Source organism: Lampris incognitus, chromosome 14, assembly GCF_029633865.1.
Source record: "Lampris incognitus isolate fLamInc1 chromosome 14, fLamInc1.hap2, whole genome shotgun sequence".
Taxonomy (NCBI): domain Eukaryota; kingdom Metazoa; phylum Chordata; class Actinopteri; order Lampriformes; family Lampridae; genus Lampris; species Lampris incognitus.
Genome location: NC_079224.1, coordinates 47,611,522 through 47,633,661, shown reverse-complemented (window position 1 = coordinate 47,633,661; position 22,140 = coordinate 47,611,522). Strand labels below are relative to the sequence as shown.

The 22,140-nt window shown below is 47.0% G+C and overlaps 1 protein-coding gene across 1 annotated transcript in view; it reads left to right on the top strand.

The window, feature by feature from the left end:
* Positions 1 to 21,641, top strand: part of lamc2 (laminin, gamma 2) — a 29,619-nt gene extending 7,978 nt beyond the window's left edge. The window contains exons 5-22 of the mRNA XM_056293216.1: positions 335 to 466; positions 558 to 747; positions 2,390 to 2,502; positions 3,282 to 3,497; positions 3,871 to 4,047; positions 4,459 to 4,692; positions 5,898 to 6,034; positions 8,410 to 8,566; positions 9,831 to 10,036; positions 12,249 to 12,328; positions 12,836 to 12,973; positions 13,352 to 13,496; positions 15,390 to 15,539; positions 16,208 to 16,322; positions 17,365 to 17,561; positions 19,237 to 19,395; positions 20,145 to 20,244; positions 20,346 to 21,641. Of these exons, the coding sequence (XP_056149191.1) occupies positions 335 to 466; positions 558 to 747; positions 2,390 to 2,502; positions 3,282 to 3,497; positions 3,871 to 4,047; positions 4,459 to 4,692; positions 5,898 to 6,034; positions 8,410 to 8,566; positions 9,831 to 10,036; positions 12,249 to 12,328; positions 12,836 to 12,973; positions 13,352 to 13,496; positions 15,390 to 15,539; positions 16,208 to 16,322; positions 17,365 to 17,561; positions 19,237 to 19,395; positions 20,145 to 20,244; positions 20,346 to 20,599 (2,900 nt within the window). The 3' untranslated portion in view covers positions 20,600 to 21,641. The remainder of the gene's footprint in view (positions 1 to 334; positions 467 to 557; positions 748 to 2,389; positions 2,503 to 3,281; positions 3,498 to 3,870; positions 4,048 to 4,458; positions 4,693 to 5,897; positions 6,035 to 8,409; positions 8,567 to 9,830; positions 10,037 to 12,248; positions 12,329 to 12,835; positions 12,974 to 13,351; positions 13,497 to 15,389; positions 15,540 to 16,207; positions 16,323 to 17,364; positions 17,562 to 19,236; positions 19,396 to 20,144; positions 20,245 to 20,345) is intronic.
* Positions 21,642 to 22,140: the final 499 nt, after the last annotated feature.

Genomic DNA, 22,140 nt, shown 5'->3' with positions numbered 1-22,140 from the left:
CCATTAGCCAAGCAGGGGTGGGCAGCTTATCCAGAAAGGGCCGGTGTGGGTGAAGGTTTTTGTTCTAGCCAAGCAGTTACACTCCTGATCCCCCTGATCAGCCAGTAGAGTCTTTGCTGAGGAACTTGATTAGGGGTCACAGGAGTGTCACTGCTTGGTTGGAACAAAACCCTTCACCCACACCGGCCCTTTCTGGATCAGATGGCCCAGCCCTGGGCGAGCGAGTCTACTTATTCATGTTCGTTACACTAAATTCTTTATGATCAAAGAATGAAATGATATTAAACATGTTTAAATTTTATCCTGACTTTAAACTGGGGTGTGCTGTTTTCAGGTCCAGAGGAATGGCGGCCAGTCACGTCTCAGGGTGGGACGCCGGCTGATGTTCACTTCCGCTGGTCCCCCAAATACCAAGACATCGAGGTCATCGCTGCAAACAGTCTGCCAATCTACCTCAAAGCTCCATGTGAGGAACAAACTTCTTTTCTTTTCTTTTCTTTTCTTTCCTTATATCTGTTTCTGAGATGCTGACCTGGTGTCTCTGTTCTGTTGTCTAGCCCATTATCTGGGGAACCAGCTGTTGAGTTACGGGCAGAACTTGTCGTTCTCTCTGCGTCTGGACCGGGGCGTCCGCCATCCATCCACCAGCGACGTGGTTCTGGAGGGTTCTGGTCTGCGGGTCGCCGCCTCGCTGGGGGAACCGCGCTCCATCATCCCCTGTGCACAGAAGATCACCTACAGCTTCAGGTCCGAACCAGCACAACCACAATCAGAATCTGCCTCCAGTCAGATGAATGGACTGGGTTTGATTGATTTTGTTATTACATTTGATCTGACTTGATGACGTGGTGGGGAGGGTGGAGTCTGATAAAGTAGCTCCATTTATTCATGGTTAATATTTATATGCCCTGGATTTATCAGCTTCATTGTGTTCTTCATTTTTGGCTTGTTTTCATCATGGTATTTGACACTATTTTCAGTCTGGAGAGAAAGTTGCTTCTCAGTCGTCTCGATACTCGAGACAACTCTCAGAAGCTTTAAGTCATCGTCTAGAATTACTGACCCAAACTGACCCAGCTCTATCTGTGATTGTGGTTTTGGATCAGGCTGTGCGCCCTCCATTAGACAAAGCCAAAGACAGTGAACAGGTCCCGGCTAGCGCTGGACAGTGAACGTTGCCTAATAGAGACAATGACTCAGTCTGTGGCGAGATGTCTGTCAGCACTTAGAGATCTGAACAAACATCACATCTGGAAGAGGAATCTGCAGCTGGTTCACTGGATGCCAAAAGATTATTGAGAAATCCCACACCCTATATTTCATGGTTTCAGTGGCTCCTGTTGTTTTTGTTAATGCTCTTTGCAATGGAGTTGGTTGCACAACTCAAAAAAGATTTTTGAAAGCCCAAAACAAGTCAGATTAGAAATCACAGAAAATGAATGCGCAGACCAGATTTTCAAAACACATTTAATTCTGATCTGGCAGATCCATCATCTATTTTGGCATTGTGACTCAACTACGTGACTTGACTCAAACGGCTGACTTGGTTTCCGTGTGGCTGATTGGATGACAGATATGGTTTTTTTCCACACTTCAGGTTTTTCTCTGTGACTTTGATGGAAGGACTTTGAAAGCTGGAGTTGTGTTGCAGGGCATTGAGACGGTTTAATGTGTCGAGAATCTGTTCTTTAGACAGAAGGTCACAGGTTACAGAAGGTCACAGGTCGGCGGCACAGTGGCCCAGTGGTTAGCACTGTTGTCTCATAGTAAGAAAGTCCTGGGTTCTACCCCCAGGCTGTCCCAGGTCCTTTCTGTATGGAGTTTGCATGTTCTGCCTGTATCTGCACGGGTTTCCTCCGGGTGCTTCAGTTTCCTCCCACCATCAGAAAGACATGCCTGTCAGGGTTAATACTCCCGTCTGTGCCCCTGAGCAAGGCAGGGGAAAGAAGAACTGGAGTTGGTCCCCGGATGCTGCAGCTGCCCACTGCTCCTATACAATAGGATGGGTTAAATACAGAGAAAAAATTCGTTGAAAGAATACAATGACAAAATAAAGTGGCTTTCTCTTTCTTAAATCCTTTAACAGCTGTCTTGTTCTGCCCAAGTATCTTGAGCAAAGCACTGAGCCACTCACCATTTAAAATACTTACATTTTAAAACAGGTTAAATACTGGTGATGCACTCAGACTACCCCACTGTAGCCTGTCAACTTTTATTCTCTTTCTGTCAATGAACTGATATTTGTCTGTGTATTGTAGTCGTGACTGTATAGTTGTATCTCCACCTTCAGTACTTTTTACACGGTTCTGTGCTGATTGACAATGACCCAGTTTACCATTAGGGATCAATAAAGTTCCATCTGGTCTAATGGACTCTGTGTTACCACCAGGCTGGACGAGCAAACCAGCAGTAAATGGAAGCCTCATCTGTCTGCCTTCCAGTTCCAGACACTCCTCCAGAACCTCACTAACATCAAGATTCGCGGGACGTTTGGGGGAGATGGTGAGTACCTGCTTTATATCGGCACCTCCGTTAAATAGAGGAAATATGGCTCAGTACATTTCGTTTGTTGTCAACTGCAGCTTTGCTTTTTGCACAGAAAGAACTGTAGTATGCGACACTTTAAATCGGTCAAGAATCAATGCTATGAGCCACCTATTTAAAGGCTCAAATTATTTGGAGTAGGTGAATCGTTGGTGAAAGCTCTGATAGCTTTTTGATTTCACTTGTCATATTCACTTCAGTCATGTCAGGCGAGATGGGGATGAAAATGATTTTTCAGGCTTCGAGTCAGTTAGGTCATAGATTTGTCTTTATGCATGCTCAATAATCCAGGTAAGGAAACCACAGGAAGTTGAATCAGCTCATCTGGGCACAACGTTTATTGACAGATGCGTTTCATCATCATCTAAGTAACCTCTTCAGTCTAAACTGACTGCAGGAACCCCACCCTCATAAACAATACAGAGGCATAACAACCGAAAACAATGATCGGTTTCATATGCAAATTGCCGTGACCATTAACTAGAGTTACAGTGGCCATGTGTACTATTCACAGAGGATTTGGGAATGTGTGCAATCACACTATTGTAAGATGGTGACAGATGTACTCTTAGCCCCCCTCAGTTCAGGGATGGTCATTCCCTCTTCACATAGATGACCTCTTTGACACCTCGTTCAAACCAGTCTTCCTCCCTATCAAGGATAAGTAATAGAATGTGCATAAAGGCATACATCTAATGGTCCTGATGTATTAAATGTAAGATGTTGTGTGTTTCCAGGCCGTGGTTACCTGGACAATGTTCGTCTGGATTCAGCACACCAGGGAACTGGTGAACCAGCAACCTGGATCCAGAGCTGCAGCTGCCCACAGGGCTACGAGGGCAACTTCTGTGAGCGGTGTGCCTCAGGGTACAAACGTAGGTCCCCTGGCGATGGAGCCTTCAGCCCATGTGAACCATGCAACTGCAGAGGAGGAAGCTGTGACCCTGACACAGGTGAGCAGTTTATTTCATGCAGATTTTAAACAGGTCGAACCGAAAAGTTTATTTGGTGGAATTTATTTAGATTGTTGTTTTTTTCCTTATTTGCCCCCCCCCCGGCTTTTGTGTGTTGTTTGCACCCTGTTCAGACCCAGGTTTGAGGTTTGTGTGATTGTATATGACATATAAACTATATGGTGTATGCACATTGATCAGATGATTGATGTTCCCTCCTTTCTTGTCATCCTATTCTGTTCCTAATTTTTCTTTAATTTAAAGAAGGATTTTTATAAACCTGTTTTGTTGTTCAGTCTGTGGAATGTTCCTCCTCGTTCTGTCATTCTTATGAGAGCAAATTATTAAACTTAAATGCACCTCGACCTTTCAGGTGACTGCTTCTCTGCAGACGAGACTCCGGACCATCAGTCCTGTTCTCCCGGTTTTTACAAGAACCCTGAGTGGCCCCAATCATGTGTGAGGTGCCCCTGCCCCAGCGGAGTGTCCTGCTCGCTGGACTCCGGCTCCCTGGAGGTCCGCTGTGACCAGTGTCCTGCTGGAACAACCGGTACGTCAGACACCGAGACACAGTTTGGGTTTTTCTGACTCATTAGGTTTTTAGATTTAGAAATATGAACTTTATTTGTTTAGCACCTTTCAGAGTGAAAGGGGGATTTATAAACTGGGGCTACATGGAGGTGTACTAAGTAGCGAGACACTGGTTCAAGGTCTGACTTCTGACCGCCCTGTGGAGGAGGTGAATTTGCTTATTGGGATTAATTCAGTTTTAAACGTATAAGCGATAATAAGATGAACAAAAACAAAGTAAGACATGAAGGTGAATAAATAGGTAAAAAATAAATAGATATGTTTATCTGGTCTGCTTATTTGCTATTTGTTGTTATTTATTATTGTTGGTTTTGACGTGACAAACAAATCTAGTTAAATATTTAAACTTTATCTGTGTGGCAACCTGCAGGCTCCCGCTGCGATGTCTGCGCTGATGGATTCTACGGTGATCCTCTGGCTGAGGGCGGTCTGCAGCGACCCTGCCGACCCTGCTCCTGTAACGGCCATGTTGACCCCAATGCCTTGGGTATCTGCGACACCGTCAGTGGGAAGTGTCTGAAGTGTCTCAACGCCACCACAGGGGGGAAGTGTGAGCTCTGCCTGGACGGATATTACCACAGCCAGCCAGCTGAGGCCTGCAGACGTAAGGCCGCAAGCAGATGAAAAGCTCACATGTGAAATCTGTCCTTTTAAATGTTGACAACATCCATTAAGCCCCTCCTCAGTCAGTATCCACAGACGTGCCACTCTAAACTTTTTTAATTTGGGTAACATTCTGAAAATAACAGTCTATTATGCGAACACATGCTGTGATTTAAATGTTTTCCTCTGCAGCCCTGATCACAGCCCAGAGGAGGAGAACATGTATATTGATATCTATTTTAGGGGTGTAAGAAAATATCAATACACTTGAGTATCAAAAATGGTATCTTATACAATATTGTATTGATTTTCAAAAACACTGCATTGATTCTTAAGATGACAGAGGTTTCGCCAGCAGGCAGTGTCAGTCTCACACTAGCTAAGACAGATTACTCTGGTTTTATTTATATATATGTGTGTGTGTGTGTGTGTGTGTGTGTGTGTGTTACTCTAATTTTCATTAATTTAAATTTTTATTTATATATTACTCTGGTTTTGTGTGTGTGTGTGTGTGTGTGTGTGTGTGTGTGTGTGTGTGTGTGTGTATATATATATATCAACACAGATACAGGAAAAAAAGCTTTAATACATAGCAGTACAGGCCTGTTTCGTGCGTCGTGCACTCATCAGCTGCTATTGTGGTTAAAATGTGGTTATATGCTAATGTGTTTATATATATATATATTACTCTCGTTTTATATATATTTTTTTTAATTTTAATTCTAATTCTAATTTTTATTACTATATATAACTGTTTTTATATATATATATATATATATACACACACACACACATACATATAAGATATTGGACTGTTTTCTTTATGAATTTTCTAAAATTTTGACAAAATATTTCAATATATTGTATTTGCAGTATTATAATATATCATAGTATATTAAATTGGGACGATTGTATCGTGATATGAATTGTATCGCCAAATTCTTGCCAATACACAACCTTAATCTATTCTTATGCCTGTTATCAGCCAAGACATAAGGGGAAGGAGGCACATGTCTGTGTTACGTGTCACTTCTTGGACTGTCAAGTTTTGATTTTTGAGTATCGATCAGACCGAAACCCAGAAATGCCGTTTGACCTTTTTATTTTGGGCTGAAAGGTTGAAATGGCTGATAACTATGACTCTTCTACTAGTTTTAGCGGTTCATGGGAAGGTTCAAACGTTTCTTTTCTTCCTGTGTGGTGCAGCATGCGACTGTGACCCCCGAGGCTCCGCAGCCTCCCGCTGCAGCGACAGGGGCCAGTGCCAGTGCCGAGAAGGCTTCGAGGGCCTCAGGTGTCAACGCTCCACCTGTCCTTACTGTTTTAACCCCATCAAGACCAAGGTATGACACCAAGCACCCTGCACCCCCCATTCTTTGTATGGTGGACAGCAACCTTTTAACAGAGAAAACGAGACGATATTCACTGTTTCTGCAAAATCAGCCATGTCACTTGGTCTGCACATGTGATGTGAAAGGCCCAGTAAAACCTGCAGGAGACAAACCCATGAGACACAGTGTGTATCAGTATGTACTGTGGTACTATGTTAGTACTGCTAGAGGTACTGTTGTCTGTGTACCATGTGTATCAGTATGTACTGTGGTACTATGTTAGTACTGCTAGAGGTACTGTTGTCTGTGTACCACGTGTATCAGTATGTACTGTGGTACTATGTTAGTACTGCTAGAGGTACTGTTGTCTGTGTACCACGTGTATCAGTATGTACTGTGGTACTATGTTAGTACTGCTAGAGGTACTGTTGTCTGTGTACCATGTGTATCAGTATGTACTGTGGTACTATGTTAGCACTGTTAGAGGTACTGTTGTCTGTGTACCATGTGTATCAGTATGTACTGTGGTACTATGTTAGCACTGCTAGAGGTACTGTTGTCTGTGTACCACGTGTATCAGTATGTACTGTGGTACTATGTTAGCACTGCTAGAGGTACTGTTGTCTGTGTACCATGTGTATCAGTATGTACGGTGGTACTATGTTAGTACTGCTAGAGGTACTGTTGTCTGTGTACCATGTGTACCAGTATGTACTGTGGTACTATGTTAGCACTGCTAGAGGTACTGTTGTCTGTGTACCACGTGTATCAGTATGTACTGTGGTACTATGTTAGCACTGCTAGAGGTACTGTTGTCTGTGTACCACGTGTATCAGTATGTACTGTGGTACTATGTTAGTACTGTTAGAGGTACTGTTGTCTGTGTACCATGTGTACCAGTATGTACTGTGGTACTATGTTAGTACTGCTAGAGGTACTGTTGTCTGTGTACCACGTGTATCAGTATGTACTGTGGTACTATGTTAGCACTGCTAGAGGTACTGTTGTCTGTGTACCACGTGTATCAGTATGTACTGTGGTACTATGTTAGTACTGTTAGAGGTACTGTTGTCTGTGTACCATGTGTACCAGTATGTACTGTGGTACTATGTTAGCACTGCTAGAGGTACTGTTGTCTGTGTACCACGTGTATCAGTATGTACTGTGGTACTATGTTAGCACTGCTAGAGGTACTGTTGTCTGTGTACCACGTGTATCAGTATGTACTGTGGTACTATGTTAGTACTGTTAGAGGTACTGTTGTCTGTGTACCATGTGTACCAGTATGTACTGTGGTACTATGTTAGTACTGCTAGAGGTACTGTTGTCTGTGTACCATGTGTACCAGTATGTACTGTGGTACTATGTTAGCACTGCTAGAGGTACTGTTGTCTGTGTACCATGTGTATCAGTATGTACGGTGGTACTATGTTAGCACTGCTAGAGGTACTGTTGTCTGTGTACCACGTGTATCAGTATGTACTGTGGTACTATGTTAGCACTGCTAGAGGTACTGTTGTCTGTGTACCACGTGTATCAGTATGTACTGTGGTACTATGTTAGTACTGTTAGAGGTACTGTTGTCTGTGTACCATGTGTACCAGTATGTACTGTGGTACTATGTTAGTACTGCTAGAGGTACTGTTGTCTGTGTACCATGTGTATCAGTATGTACGGTGGTACTATGTTAGCACTGCTAGAGGTACTGTTGTCTGTGTACCACGTGTATCAGTATGTACTGTGGTACTATGTTAGCACTGCTAGAGGTACTGTTGTCTGTGTACCACGTGTATCAGTATGTACTGTGGTACTATGTTAGTACTGTTAGAGGTACTGTTGTCTGTGTACCATGTGTACCAGTATGTACTGTGGTACTATGTTAGTACTGCTAGAGGTACTGTTGTCTGTGTACCATGTGTATCAGTATGTACTGTGGTACTATGTTAGCACTGCTAGAGGTACTGTTGTCTGTGTACCATGTGTATCAGTATGTACGGTGGTACTATGTTAGCACTGCTAGAGGTACTGTTGTCTGTGTACCACGTGTATCAGTATGTACTGTGGTACTATGTTAGCACTGCTAGAGGTACTGTTGTCTGTGTACCACGTGTATCAGTATGTACTGTGGTACTATGTTAGTACTGTTAGAGGTACTGTTGTCTGTGTACCATGTGTACCAGTATGTACTGTGGTACTATGTTAGTACTGCTAGAGGTACTGTTGTCTGTGTACCATGTGTATCAGTATGTACGGTGGTACTATGTTAGCACTGCTAGAGGTACTGTTGTCTGTGTACCACGTGTATCAGTATGTACTGTGGTACTATGTTAGCACTGCTAGAGGAACACAGTACCTTGCAGGAAGTGACGGTGGTTGCTGCTGTGCAGGTGGAGGACCGGGCTGCTAAGCTGAGAGATCTGGAGAGACAGTTTTCTGACATGGATGGTGGATCCCTGCCGGTCCACAACGTCCAGATGGAAGCAGCTCTGAGGGCAGCAGAGGAGCTGCTATCAGACCTGCAGGCCAACGCCGACCGCCACACGGGTACGTCTGCTTTCCTTCATTTCTTGCTTTTTTTTTAATCTGTGGGGTTTTTTCCTTGATTGAGGGTGCTGGGATATCATCACCATCATCACCATCACCATCATCACCATCATCATCATCATCACCAGTTCTGTAACCTATGGAGGTCGTAGGAGCACAGCTGATGCCTCAACATGTCTCGGTTGAGTGATCATTGTGTTCCGGTAGGGGGAGTACCTGGTGGTCCCCGTCTCCTCTCCAGGTATGGGTGGCCGTTGGTTCACAGAGGAACTCATCCGCCCTTCGACAGGTTTTGTTTTTAGTCCTGCTGGGTGTCCACACCCCACCCCCTCCTCACAACAACCCAAGGGTTGACGTGGGGAGCCGGTTTAGTCGCCGGCGACCCGACGGTTGCAGTTTAACGTCGTACCCAGGACGAGTGGGGACGGGGACAGGGAGTGTCTTTATCGTTCTCAGTGGGGGAGTGTGAAACCGTGTGAGAGTGGAGCTGTGGTCTAGGACTTCACAGACGTGCCGTGACCTGAAACGAGCCCCAGTACCGCTGACCCGTTCAACAGTCAGCAGCAAACACTTCCCCATCATGAACTTTTGAAAAAGGGAGAGACAATTGCCCCACCCTTCCGAGCCGTCCCGGTCTCTGCTCCACCCCCTCTGCTCATCTGGGGAGGGCTGCAGACTACCACATGCCTCCTCCCATACATGTGGAGTCGCCAGCCGCTTCCTTTCACCTGACAGTGGGGAGTTTCACCAGGGGGACGTAGCGCGTGGGAGGATCACGAACAGGCGCCCCGACCAACCAGAGGAGGCGCTAGTGCAGCGACCAGGACACATACCCACATCCGGCTTCCCACCCGCAGACACGGCCAATTGTGTCTGTAGGGACGCCCGACCAAGCCGGAGGTAACACGGGGATTCGAACCGGCGATCCCCGTGTTGGTAGGCAACAGAATAGACCACTACGCCACCCGGACGCCCGCCATTTTGCAGTTCTAATAACTAGAATGCTCTAGTTTAGTTTATTCTGTTTTGTCTAGTTCATTCTATTCTACTATCAAATTGATGAAATAGAACAGAGGAGAAGAGAAGACAAATTAGCTTGACTGTCCAACCGAGGCTGGAGGTTTTGGTGTCCCGTCAGCAAACACCCACAGTAAGATCAGCACATTAGCAGTCCCATCACCAGCGTACGCACAGTAAAGGGCAGGATTGAGCTCCCAGACACACAGGAAGGGTGTGATGATGTCATTCTTCTCTTGTGTCACAGCATCAGAGCGGGGCCTGCAGCGCCGCCTGTCAGCTGTCAGTCAGAGTCAGCTGACTGAGGGGCGGGACATCCAGGCCCTGTCCCACACGGTGGACAGCATCCAGGAACAGCAGCAGAGCTACCAGGAGCAGGCCGCGCACGTCCACACGCTGATCCAGGACATGAAACGCAAGCTGGAGGAGGCCAAGTCCAGCATCCAGTCAGCTGTAAGAAACCAGGAAGCCTCGTTCTCACTTCCTGTTTTCAGCTGCGCTTATCTGCCCCGGTTTACCTCCAAAATGACAGAAACCGCAGAATGTAAAACCAATGATGTCGCTTCTTAGAGGACAGACGATGTCCTTTAAAATAAAGGACATCGTCTGAACTCCTCACAGTCGTCCGGGTGGCAAAATCACCACCCGGACTGAAGACAAAATTAAAATTCAATATTTTTGTTTGTGTGTAACGGGACACAACAGTTGGTACAGTAGATGTGGTTGAGCTCAGGGACGTAGCCCGCTCAGTAACAGAACCACCGTAAAGACAGAACCACATTCAACATTCGGCTCATGTCCAGGTTTAGCAGGGGAGTACGATCCACCCCTGTCGCACGGAGGATTCAGAATGCTCCTGTTTGGCCCACGGTGGTGAGATGATGTGGATTATGGCCCACGGTGGTGAGATGATGTGGATTATACTCAACATCACATTATCACGACACGGAGGCCAGCCAGAGACATAGAAATGATCCTGTTTTACCCGTCTCTTACTCAGTAATGACCCCTCATCATGGTTCCCTGCTACTACTACTGTCCCTCTGATATACTCGTTCCTAACCCTGTTCTTCTTCGTCACTCCCAATGAAAATCTTATCATCTCAGTCGTATCATCATCAGACCTCGTCATCGTTCAATCACACCTGGTTTACTCATAAATGGAGATCTGCGCAGTGATGGTCTGTAATTTAAATGTTTAGCCATCAGTTTTACTCAGGAGATTTGAAAGGAAATGACTAATAAACAGCAGCCAGTGTCTTTTTTAATAACAAAACTAGATATCACATTTTAGAGAGACTCTTCTCAGTGTGACAGTGGTGAGGGGTGTGGTTGGAATGACAGATGGGGTCAAGGTGGAGGTGGGATTACATCGAGGATCGGCTCTGAGCCCTTTCTTGTTTGCAGTGGTGATGGACAGGTTGACGGACGAGATCAGGCAGGAGTCTCCGTGGACGATGATGTTTGCGGATGACATCGTGATGTGTACTGAGAGTAGGGTGGAGGTTGAGGAGAGCCTGGAGAGGTGGAGGTATGCACTGGAGAGGTGGAGGTATGCACTGGAGAGAAGAGGAATGAAAGTCAGTAGGAGCAAGACAGAATACCTATGTGTGAATGAGAGGGAGGACAGTGGGATGATGAGGATGCAAGGAGTGGAGGTGGAGAAGGCGTATGAGTTTAAATACTTGGGGTCCACTGTCTAAAGTAACAGGGAGTGCAGAAGAGAGGTGAAGAAGAGAGTACAGGCAGGGTGGAGTGGGTGGAGAAGTGTGTCAGGAGTGATGTGTGACAGAAGGGTACCAGCAAGAGTTAAAGGGAAGGTTTACAAGATGGTAGTGAGACCAGCTATGTTGTATGGATGTGGTGAGGGAGGACATGCAGGTGGCTGGTGTGACAGAGGAAGATGCAGAAGACAGGAAGAGATGGAGACGGATGATCTGCTGTGGCGCCCCCTAATGGGAGCAGCCAGAAGAAGAAGAAGAAGAAGAAGCAGAAGAAGCAGAACAACTTCTCAGATTCTTTCAGTATGAACTGATAACCACCTAACATCTTTAAGACAGTCAGGAAACTGAAGCGTGGGAACAGAGAGAAGATATTACCTCGACACTGCCTCTCTCCACTGGCTGCCTGTGTGCTTCACACCTGATTTTAAGGCTCTCCTGTTTGTTTATAAAGCCCTAAATGCCCTGGCCCCCTCCTATATTGCAGACCTTTTACCCCTCTGTTCCACCTCCAGGTCCCTCAGGTCAGCCAACTTGGGTCTCCTGGCCGCCCCGTGATCTAAACCTGGGCTCAGGGGTGACCACGCCTTTGTGGTTGCAGCCCCTAGACTGTGGAACAACATGACCCTCCCTATCAGATCTGCCCCCTCCATCGTTTGCCTCCATCGTTTGCCCGTATCGCTGTGTGGTTTATTTGGGCCTACGTGCCACGTGCCTGCTTGTCTATGTCGGTGTTTCTTGTATTTGTGTTTGAGCCACCTGCTCTGGTCTGCACAGCGCTTCGGTCAGGGTGGCTTGTTTTTAAATGTGCTTTATAAATAAACTTGACTTGACTGTAATGTAGCGACACAGAAATGAGTTGAATCCAAGCTGATGTTTGCATATTTCCATCCTCCTCCTCCTCCTCCTCCTCTACCACCTCTTCCTCCACCTCTTCTTCATAGGAGTTCCCTCTGGGAGACGCAGGCCTGGGGACGGATGCGCTGTCCACGCTGGTCCAGAAAGCCAGTGGTCTCGCCGAGCGGTGAGTTTAACACATCTATCTATCTATCTATCTATCTATCTATCTATCTATCTATCTATCTATCTATCTATCTATCTATCTATCTATCTATCTATCTATCTATCTATCTATCTATCTATCTATCTATCTATCTATCTATCTATCTATCTATCTATCTATCTATCTATCTATCTATCTATCTATCTATCTATCATCTGTCTATCTGTCTGTCTGTCTGTCTGTCTGTCTGTCTGTCTATCATTTTTTTGTGGTACATGATTTGTAAAACTGCTTTGTATTTTTTTGTACAAGTTCTCCATGAGTAAATGTGAAATGAGTTGAACCGACCAGAACTGGATCTTGGACCATGTTAATAAGCCATCTCACTTTTCCTTCACCACCCATGTTTAGTTTCATGAACACATGCGGCGGAGGGATATGCACATTGTCATGATATCCATGCAGTGGGGGTAGTCCTCGGTGCTTGAGGACTAAAGCGGTTCTCGTTCTGTTGTTTTCCTCCCTCAGACACCAGAACAAGGCGGACGTGGTGGAGCGGACCGCCAACGAGGCTCTGCGCGACTCCGACAAGAGCCTGGCCCTGGTCCGAACACTGATGAACAAGGAGAACAAAGTCAAGGAGCTGTTGGGAGACCTGAGGACCATGTGAGTTTTCTCCTCTTCTCTTCATCTCCTCCCCTCTCCTTCTCCTCTGATCTCTCTGTAGGACACGGCTTGAGAATGTCAGAGCTGAAACCATTCGGTCCATTTCACTTTTCCACTCCTTTGTATCATACTGACCAGGGCAGGACGGTAGCCGGCCAGCCACATGCTTCTCACTCTCTTGCTCTATATCTGTCTCGTCGGCTGACTGGTGGCACGTTTGGTGGGTTTCCATCCATCATCATGAAGGTTGTGCTAAAATAAAATCAGCCGGGTTTGGTATTCTGGATAAACCGTTGTGTCAGTCATGTCGGTCAGATGATGAAATGGTCAGCAGAGAGCGTTGATCACGTGACTGAGGAGGCGTGTCTCTGTGTCCAGGTACGACGACGCCACAGCCCAGGTGAAGAACATGGAGAACCAGGCGGCTCGGCTGAGCGGTGAGGCCAGAGGCGAGAGCAAGATGGCGGAGGGAATGTTGAAACAGATCACCGCCATGCAGAGCCAAATCCCCACTCCCCTCCAGGTACCGTCTGCCGCGCCGCACAGGAAATACCTACCAGCTGGTCAACACAGCCGTCAATCAACCCACTTTTCACTTTATACTTTCTAATTATAGGAAAAAGTCAAATCATATAGTAGGTAGCCTTGTAGTCAAGACCACCCAAGGCGAGACCGAGTCTTTAGAGGGGGTGAGTTTGAGTCATTATGAGGTGAAGTCCGAGACAAGACCAAGGCCAAGTCTATACTCAACAACCTCCACCCGAGTAAAAGGCCTCCTCCGTGTATTGGTGGATGTCTGAAAACTTGACAAGAATCTTTATCAGTCAGATTCTTAGTCACATCAGCTAGCTCAGCAGGCCTTATTTCTGATAGTAGTACAAACTTCTAATAGTAAAACATTCCACTAGTAGTAAAAACTTCTAATAGTAAACATTTCTAATAGTAGTACAAACTTCTAATAGTAAAAAATTCCAATAGTAGTAAAAACTTCTAATAGTAAACATTTCTAATAGTTGTAAAAACTTCTAATAGTAGTAAAAACTTCTAAGAGTAAAAACTTCAAATAGTAGTAAAAACTTCTAATAGTAAACATTTCTAATAGTAATAAAAATGTCTAATGGTAAACATTTATAATAATAGTAAAAATTTCTAATAGTAGTAAAAACTTCTAATAGTAAAATCTTCTAATAGTAAAAGCTTTTAGTAGTAGTAAAAACTTCTAATAGTGGTAAAATCTTCTAATACTAAAATTTTCAAATAATAATACAATTTTCTAATTGTAAACATTTCTTTTAGCAGCAAGAATTTCTAATAGTAAAACTTTCTAATAGTAGTAAAACTTTCTAATAGTAATAAGAATTCTAATAGTAGTAAAATCAACAGCGTAAAAAACAAAGAAGCAAAACAATCATTACTAAATTCATCTTGACACAATGTAATATTGGTTAATTAAGCACAAATGCGGGCGTGCTAATAAACTACAGACTGGCAGCGTCCTCCCAGCAGTCTCCAGACACCGTGTTACACATCTGATTCCTCATCAGCTGTTTATGTCGAAGTGTCTTTGAGCAAGGCATCGAATGCCTTCCTGCCTGCTCCCATGTCTTTGTGGATGAGAGTGTCGTCAAAGTATCTCTTTCAGCCAATCAAATCAAACCTGTATAACACGGTTCATACGTTAGAATGCAGTGCCGAGCGGTTTACAGTACACTATATAAAAGAGCAGAGGTGAAAAGTAAACACGATGACAGAAGAAAACAGGCAGATAAAACAAACACAGCATCGGATGAGAAGACATAACAACACACACAACTTGACAGCACACAATCTCATGATTTAGTGCTGCATGTAAGCAGATGTTAAGACAGAGGAGGGTTGGTTGCCCTCAGTAAACACACACTTAAAAGATGTGGGGTTTTTTTGTGGACCCCCCCCCCCCCCCACAAATGGGGTAATTGGCTGGCTATCCGAGTCGTCCCGGTCTCTGCTCCACCCCCCTCTGCTGATCCAGGAGGGCTGCAGACTACCACATGCCTCCTCCCATACATGTGGAGTCACCAGCCGCTTCTTTTCACCTGACAGTGAGGAGTTTCACCAGGGGGACGTAGCACGTGGGAGGATCACGATATTCCTCCCAGTTCCCTCTCCCCCCCGAACAGGCGCCCCAACCCACCAGAGGAGGCGCTAGTGCAGCGACCAGGACACATACCCACATCCGGCTTCCCACCCGCAGACACGGCCAATTGTGTCTGGAGGGACGACAAGAAGTTGTGTTTTGAACAAGCCTTTTAAAAGTGTTGTTGAGGTGTCTATTCTCAGTTCCGACGGGAAAATATTACACAGTTTAGGACCAAATACACAAAACGCTGCCCCACCATCAGCCTTGTTTAAACTCCTCTGTTCCCTTCCTTGTCAGGAGGACATGGACACGGCGGTGTCCAGGATGGACAGTCTGAAGGAGCAGCTGGACAAGAAGGTCTCCAGCTACCAGGCGCTCCAGCGGGATGTGGAGCAGGACCGAGCTGCTGTGGAGAAGCTCCTGGCCCAGGGCAGAGGAGCCCAACAAGTAAGACAGATCGCCAACGGGTCAAAGGTCACAGACAGGGTCTCAGGATCGGACGTGGGAAGAAGCAAGATGGCAAAACTTAGCTTCCACTTTTGTCATCAGCTATTGAAAAATATGCAGACCTCGGAGCTTGTAAATGAATGGGGATGTGTTTAAAATGACCTTCAGCAGTGAATGTAAAGGAGGCCCAGAGAAGGTTCAGTCAGTTCATCTAAGAGGTCACTTAGATGATGAGGAAATGTTTCTGTCGGTAAACGTTGTGTCCACATGAACTGATGCCACCTTCTGTGACGTCTTACCTGCATTACTGAGCATCCAGGCGTAAAAGAGGCTTGTTTATTTCTTTAGAATCTCTTTGGTCTTTGCCACATTTTGACGTATTTAATGAAGAATGTTATCCAGCGAGTCGTTTCAGACGTGTTTGGTTGTGTTTTTAAATGGTCCGGGTGTGCACGATGACATATTTTGCCTTTGATGGGCAATTTTCCTCCAGAAGCCGAGGCTGACTGAGGATATGTGGTTAGTTTATGCATCAAAATGAGAAGATCTTTTATTTGCGGTGTTCATATTAACATTCCTGACGCGTGCCATCGGTTACTCTCGGGTACACCTTTGAGTTTAAGGAGACATTTTCTCGAGCACATCTGATATCCACCTCACCTCCACAGGATTACGAGGAGCTGCTGGCCAGAGCCAACGCCGCCCGTGCCGACACGGCCGACGCCCTTCAGGGCATCACAGACAACATGGACGGTCTGGACGACGCCCTGGCCACCCTCCGAGGTAACAGCCAATCCCTGCGTAATACTACAGTGTCACTGTCGCTATCACCATGACAACCAGCAAACAGGAAGCGCTGGTGAACAAGAGCCTCTATAAGTCACATACTGTATGCCTGATGCTGGATGGATGGATGGATAGATGGATGATGTTTGGTTGGATAGATAGATGGATGTATTGTTGGATGTATGGATGGATGTATGGATGGATGGATGGATGGATGGATGGATGGATGGATGGATGGATGGATAGATGGATGATGTTTGGTTGGATGGATAGATGGATGTATTGTTGGATGGATGGATGGATGGATGGATGGATGTATAGATGGATGTATAGATGGATGTATAGATGGATGATGTTTGGTTGGATGGATAGATGGATGTATTGTTGGATGGATAGATGGATGGATGGATGTATTGTTGGATGGATAGATGGATGATGTTTGGTTGGATGGATAGATGGATGTATTGTTGGATGGATAGATGGATGTATTGTTGGATGTATAGATAGATGGATGGATAGATGGATGGATGGATGGATGGATGGACGGACACTTTATTTCTGTGGTCTGTCAATAGTTTCTGCACACCAGCAATACAGAGACAGGAAGTCATTTAATCATAAAGTTTCACAGGCATATTTGACACTCCATACGGCATCTTCTCCTCCATCCTGTCCTCCATCTTGTCCTCCATCCTGTCCTCATTCTTGTCCTCCATCTTGTCCTCCATCCTGTCCTCCATTCTGTCCTCCATCTTGTCGTCCGTCCTGTCCTCTGTTTGCATTTTACATTCATACTGGGAAATGTTTTTGTCTCGCTATTCTACACAAGCAGTCGCTTGGGGGCCAGCCATCGTCTGAGGTCCAGATCTTTTCTGAAACCCAGACTGGCTCAGTAGATTTTGACCTTTGGATTCAGTTGGTGGTTTGCAGCCTGACGGGTAAACAGTCGGGTTGTACTCGCTGCTGACATGCTAACAGCACCAGGGGACGGACTGCATGAGTGATGAGCAGCGTGGCCTGAATGTCTCCTCTTCTGCAGGCTTTGATGGGCAAATTGACAAAAACCGGGCTTTGGCAGACGCAGCCATCCAGAAACTTCCTGCCATCAACGCCACCATCCAGCAGGCTGTTGGCACCAACTCCCAGACCCTGGCCATCCTGGGCAGCGTGTCCGATGACTACAGCGACGCCCTGGGCACCGTCAGCCAGCTGGAGACGGTGGTCTCTGGCCTGGAGGTAACAGAGCCGAATGACCCACTTCTGTGGAGAACCAGCCAAACACAGTTCATGTGTTAATCCTCTGAGCCACCGGGGGGGTGGTGGTGGTGGTGGGGGGGGCACATTTTTACAAAGGGTCGGCATGCAACCCACAACCCTGCTAGCTTGATTCGTGCTGCTCTGCAGGGGCCATTCATTCCTACTTGTGTGTGAAACAAAAGCTGGGCAACACAATGAAGCCGCCGTCTGTAATTATGTCTGCACACAAACCTTCTGAGGGTTTGGAGACACGCCGAGGTGGAGAGAATACAGGACATTCCTGCTGAAGCAACATCACAACTTACATGAGTACAAGCAAAAGCACCGATAAAGAAATGACCTCCAGCAAGAGGTCTTGCTGAGAAACTGCCCGAGTCATTACTTTGTGAGTTACTTTTGTTGTTTTCACGTCTCCAAACTAAACACATGAAATGATCTCCAGCTGACACCGCCTGTCTCACTTGCAGCAACCTGGACCCCCGTGTTAGATGTGGGTATGTGTCCTGAAAAAGGTGGTGGTGGTGGGGGGGGGGATAAGATAAAAAAACAAAAAAAACAAAACAACATGGACCAACACACAGGATGAACAAACCACATTTCTCTTGACAACGTAAATCTCCATAAACACCCCGTGTCCCCAACACCTTTTTTTGTGGGGGGGGGAATTCCCCCACGATCCCTATTTTAATTCAAACACCCACCCTCGTACTGCATCATGCGTTCGCCAACTGCGTCTCTCCGGCCGGCAGTCTGGAAGGAGTCGCCTCCCCACTTCCGTGACAAGGCGACTCCAGGCCCAACCACTGCTCCCCCCCCCCCCCCACACACCCAGAGACCCATTCATGTGACGAACACAAGCCGACTCCCCCCCCCCCCCCAAGACAGCATTGCCAATTATTGCTGCTTCACCGAGTCCGGCCATAGTCGGATCTGATGAGACCGGGGCGCGAACCCCAGTGGGCAACTGCATTTTCTCCCCAATTGTACTTGACCAATTACCCCACTCTTCTGAGCCGTCCCGGTCTCTGCTCCACCCCCTCTGCTGATCCAGGAGGGCTGCAGACTACCACATGCCTCCTCCCATACATGTGGAGTCACCAGCCGCTTCTTTTCACCTGACAGTGAGGAGTTTCACCAGGGGGACGTAGCGCGTGGGAGGATCACACTATTCCCCACAGTTCCCCCTCCCCCCTGAACAGGCGCCCCGACCGACCAGAGGAGGCGCTAGTGCAGCGACCAGGACACAGACCCACATCCGGCTTCCCACCCGCAGACACGGCCAATTGTGTCTGTAGGGACGCCCGACCAAGCCGGAGGTAACACGGGGATTCGAACCGGCGATTCCCGTGTTGGTAGGCAACGGAATAGACCGCCACGCCACCTGGACGCCCGTGACCAACATTTCAGACTTATCCATATAAAGTATTCATTTAGCATTTATTTACTCTATAACAGTTAATGAAATAGGAATACTTTGTTATAATTCAAGTCAAAGTACAAGTACTGTCTTATGATGGTCAAGGTGTTGTTACAGGGAGAATGAACTCGGGTTCTGTAATGGCAGCATCTGGGATTCTTTAACGTCCTGCGGTGTGGTGTCAGGAGGACTCCGGACCGGACTGACGGGAATATCTTGTGTTGCTTCTGTCTCCAGGAACTTTCGGGCTCTCTGCCGTCTTCTTCTGGTCTCGTGACGGGCGCCACCGACCTGAAGGAGAGCCTGCAGGGTTTGAGCTCACAGGCGGAAGCGGTGGAAGCGGAGGTGGCTGCAGAGATGGAGCGTGTCAGGAAGCAGGAAGGAGATGCTGAGGAGGTGCGTTTAAAGTTTGACATCTTCCCATCTACTGAAATACTGTGAATACCACGTGAGAGACCTAATGCAAGTAGCAGTACCTCCTGTAGTACCTTGTATGTACCTTTACATACACTTACAGTTTGACCCTACTATTTGCAAAAGTTTAGTAGATTTAAGCGGCACAGTGGTGCAGTGGTCCTGGGATCGAGCCCTGGGGTACTCCAACCTTGGGGGTCGTCCCGGGTCGTCCTCTGTGTGGAGTTTGCATGTTCTCCCCGTGTCTGTGTGGGGTTTCCTCCGGGGGCTCCGGTTTCCTCCCACAGTCCAAAGACATGTAGGTCAGGTGAATCGGCTATACTGAATTGTCCCTGGGTGTGAATGTGTGTGAATGTGTGGGCCCTGTGATGGTCTGGCGGCCTGTCCGGGGTGTCTCCCCGCCTGCCGCCCAATGGCTGCTGGGATAGGCTCCAGCATCCCCGCCACCCTGAGAGCAGGATAAGCGGCTTGGATAATGGATGGATGGATTGATGGATGGTAGATTTAGAAGTTTTAACTACCAGAGACTTCTCTTGACTGTCATCTGGATGCTGTGGGTTTGACCTTTGACCTGTCACAGCTGGCTGCTTGTTGTGATGTTTGTGGTCCAGCATTAAGAGATGATGCTGTGGACTCTTTGTAAGGACGAGATGAGATGAGATGAGACAGTTTGTTCTAAACGACTTGAAAGTAAGCGTCATCCTGGGGTTCACTTTTAATCTCCTGTCAAGGCTTCTGTCGGGGCCGCCGGCGCCCTCAGCAACGCCAGACAGACTCGAGACGCAGTGGCAGAGACTCTACAAGCCGTCAACAACCTCCTCAGTGTGATCGGTAAGAAACACACACACTCACTCTCTCTCTCTTGCACACACACAAGCATGTACTACAGTTCCTGTTTAATGAAAATGTACTGTGTACCTCCCTCCCGGCAGGTCAGCCAGGCAGCCTGGACGAGGAGCGCCTCAACCAGCTGGAGAGCCAGCTGGCTGATGCCCGGAGCCGTGTCAATCAGCGTCTGAAACCCCGCCTCCTGAACATGGAGGACAAGGAGGAGGCGCAGAGGAGCCGACTGGACGGCCTCAACCTGGACATCGACAACATCCTGAGAGACATCACTAACCTGGAGGACATCCTGAGAACCGTCCCCAACGGCTGCTACAACTCCCCGCCCATCGAGAGGCCCTGAGCGCTGCCACGCTCACAGGAAATGACCTGTACCCTATTTCCTCTTTTTACACTGAACATCATACACTATGCCCCAAAGTCCCATGACCCGCCAAAGTCCCATGACCCGCCAAAGCGGAGAGCCTCTATATGGAAAATTTCAGTTTTTGGACTTTTTGTTGTTTTAAAGGCGGATCTTACCTTGCAGAATGATGGCAGAACTCAGGGGGTTGTGGGTAATTGGTGGACAGCAGGACAGCTCCAAAATAAGACATTTCCCATTTGAAAATAAAATAACACGCCAGCGATTACTGATGACTACAAGTTCACAAGACATGGAAGAGTTCTGGGTACTGTACTTCTCAGCATAGACCAGATCCTCTGAACAAGGTTTTAGAGCGGCTTCTCTCGCCGGGTGGAGATCTGTGGGATTGGACTGGTTGCTTCATGTCTGGTCCTGTCCTTATTGTGAGACCTGGACGTCGACCATCACTGTGTTCAGTACAGACAGAAACAGCTACTGACAGGATTTGACTTTGCTCAGCTTTAGACTCGACTCTTCAGGGGGATTCGGCGTTTTCATTCCTCTTTTAGCCAAAGTGTTGAACGTGGTTCTTGTTTGTCACCACACAGAAATACTCACGTGTCTTCTCCGCAGCGGGTCGAGCCAAAGGCCCTTTAAGCAACCGACAGCACTTCCTCTGATCACAAAGTAGTGCTGTGCCCTTTCCTTCCTCCTCACTGTTCATCACTGTGATTGTATTGTCGCTTTTCTTTGTATTTATCTTTTAAAAGTAGCTTTTTGTTTATCCAGACATGGTTTGCTGAGCACCAGGATTTGTTCTGGCCACTGGGAGCTGACCAGTACAACCAGTCTATCGCTGGTGCTCACCGGACTTCCTCTAATGCACTTTTGGGGTTAAATGCCTTGTTGACAGTCAGTGTGGGGCTGCCCCCTAGAGGCAGGCCGTTTTACCAGACAGTCATTGTGGTGCTGCCCCTACAGGCAGGCAGTTTTACCAGTCAGTGTGGTGCTGCCCCCTAGCGGCAAGCAGTTTTACCAGACAGTCAGTGTGGTGCTGCCCCCTAGAGGCAGGCCGTTTTACCAGACAGTCATTGTGGTGCTGCCCCTACAGGCAGGCAGTTTTACCAGTCAGTGTGGTGCTGCCCCCTAGCGGCAAGCAGTTTTACCAGACAGTCGGTGTGGTGCTGCCGCCTAGAGGCAGGCCGTTTTACCAGACAATAGACTTGCGCAGGTCAGTGGCTTCGAGCCATCATGTCCTGTCTCAAACCGCAGATGCTGCGATTCTGTCAGTGGCTCGGAGGAACAATGTTATAAAACCTGGGAACCCTTTTTAACATATTTTCCTTTTCCTAACACCCAGACAACATGAGCACGATGTTCCTTTTAACTCGGCCCCTGACATGAGAAACATACCTGACTCCATGGACACAACCGCATTATTTAAATTCCTTAGAATTATTCCAGATAATCAGGGGGGTGGGGGAGGGGGGGGGGCTGTTTCCCTATACCACTGTTACCACTGTCACCGCCACAGGGGT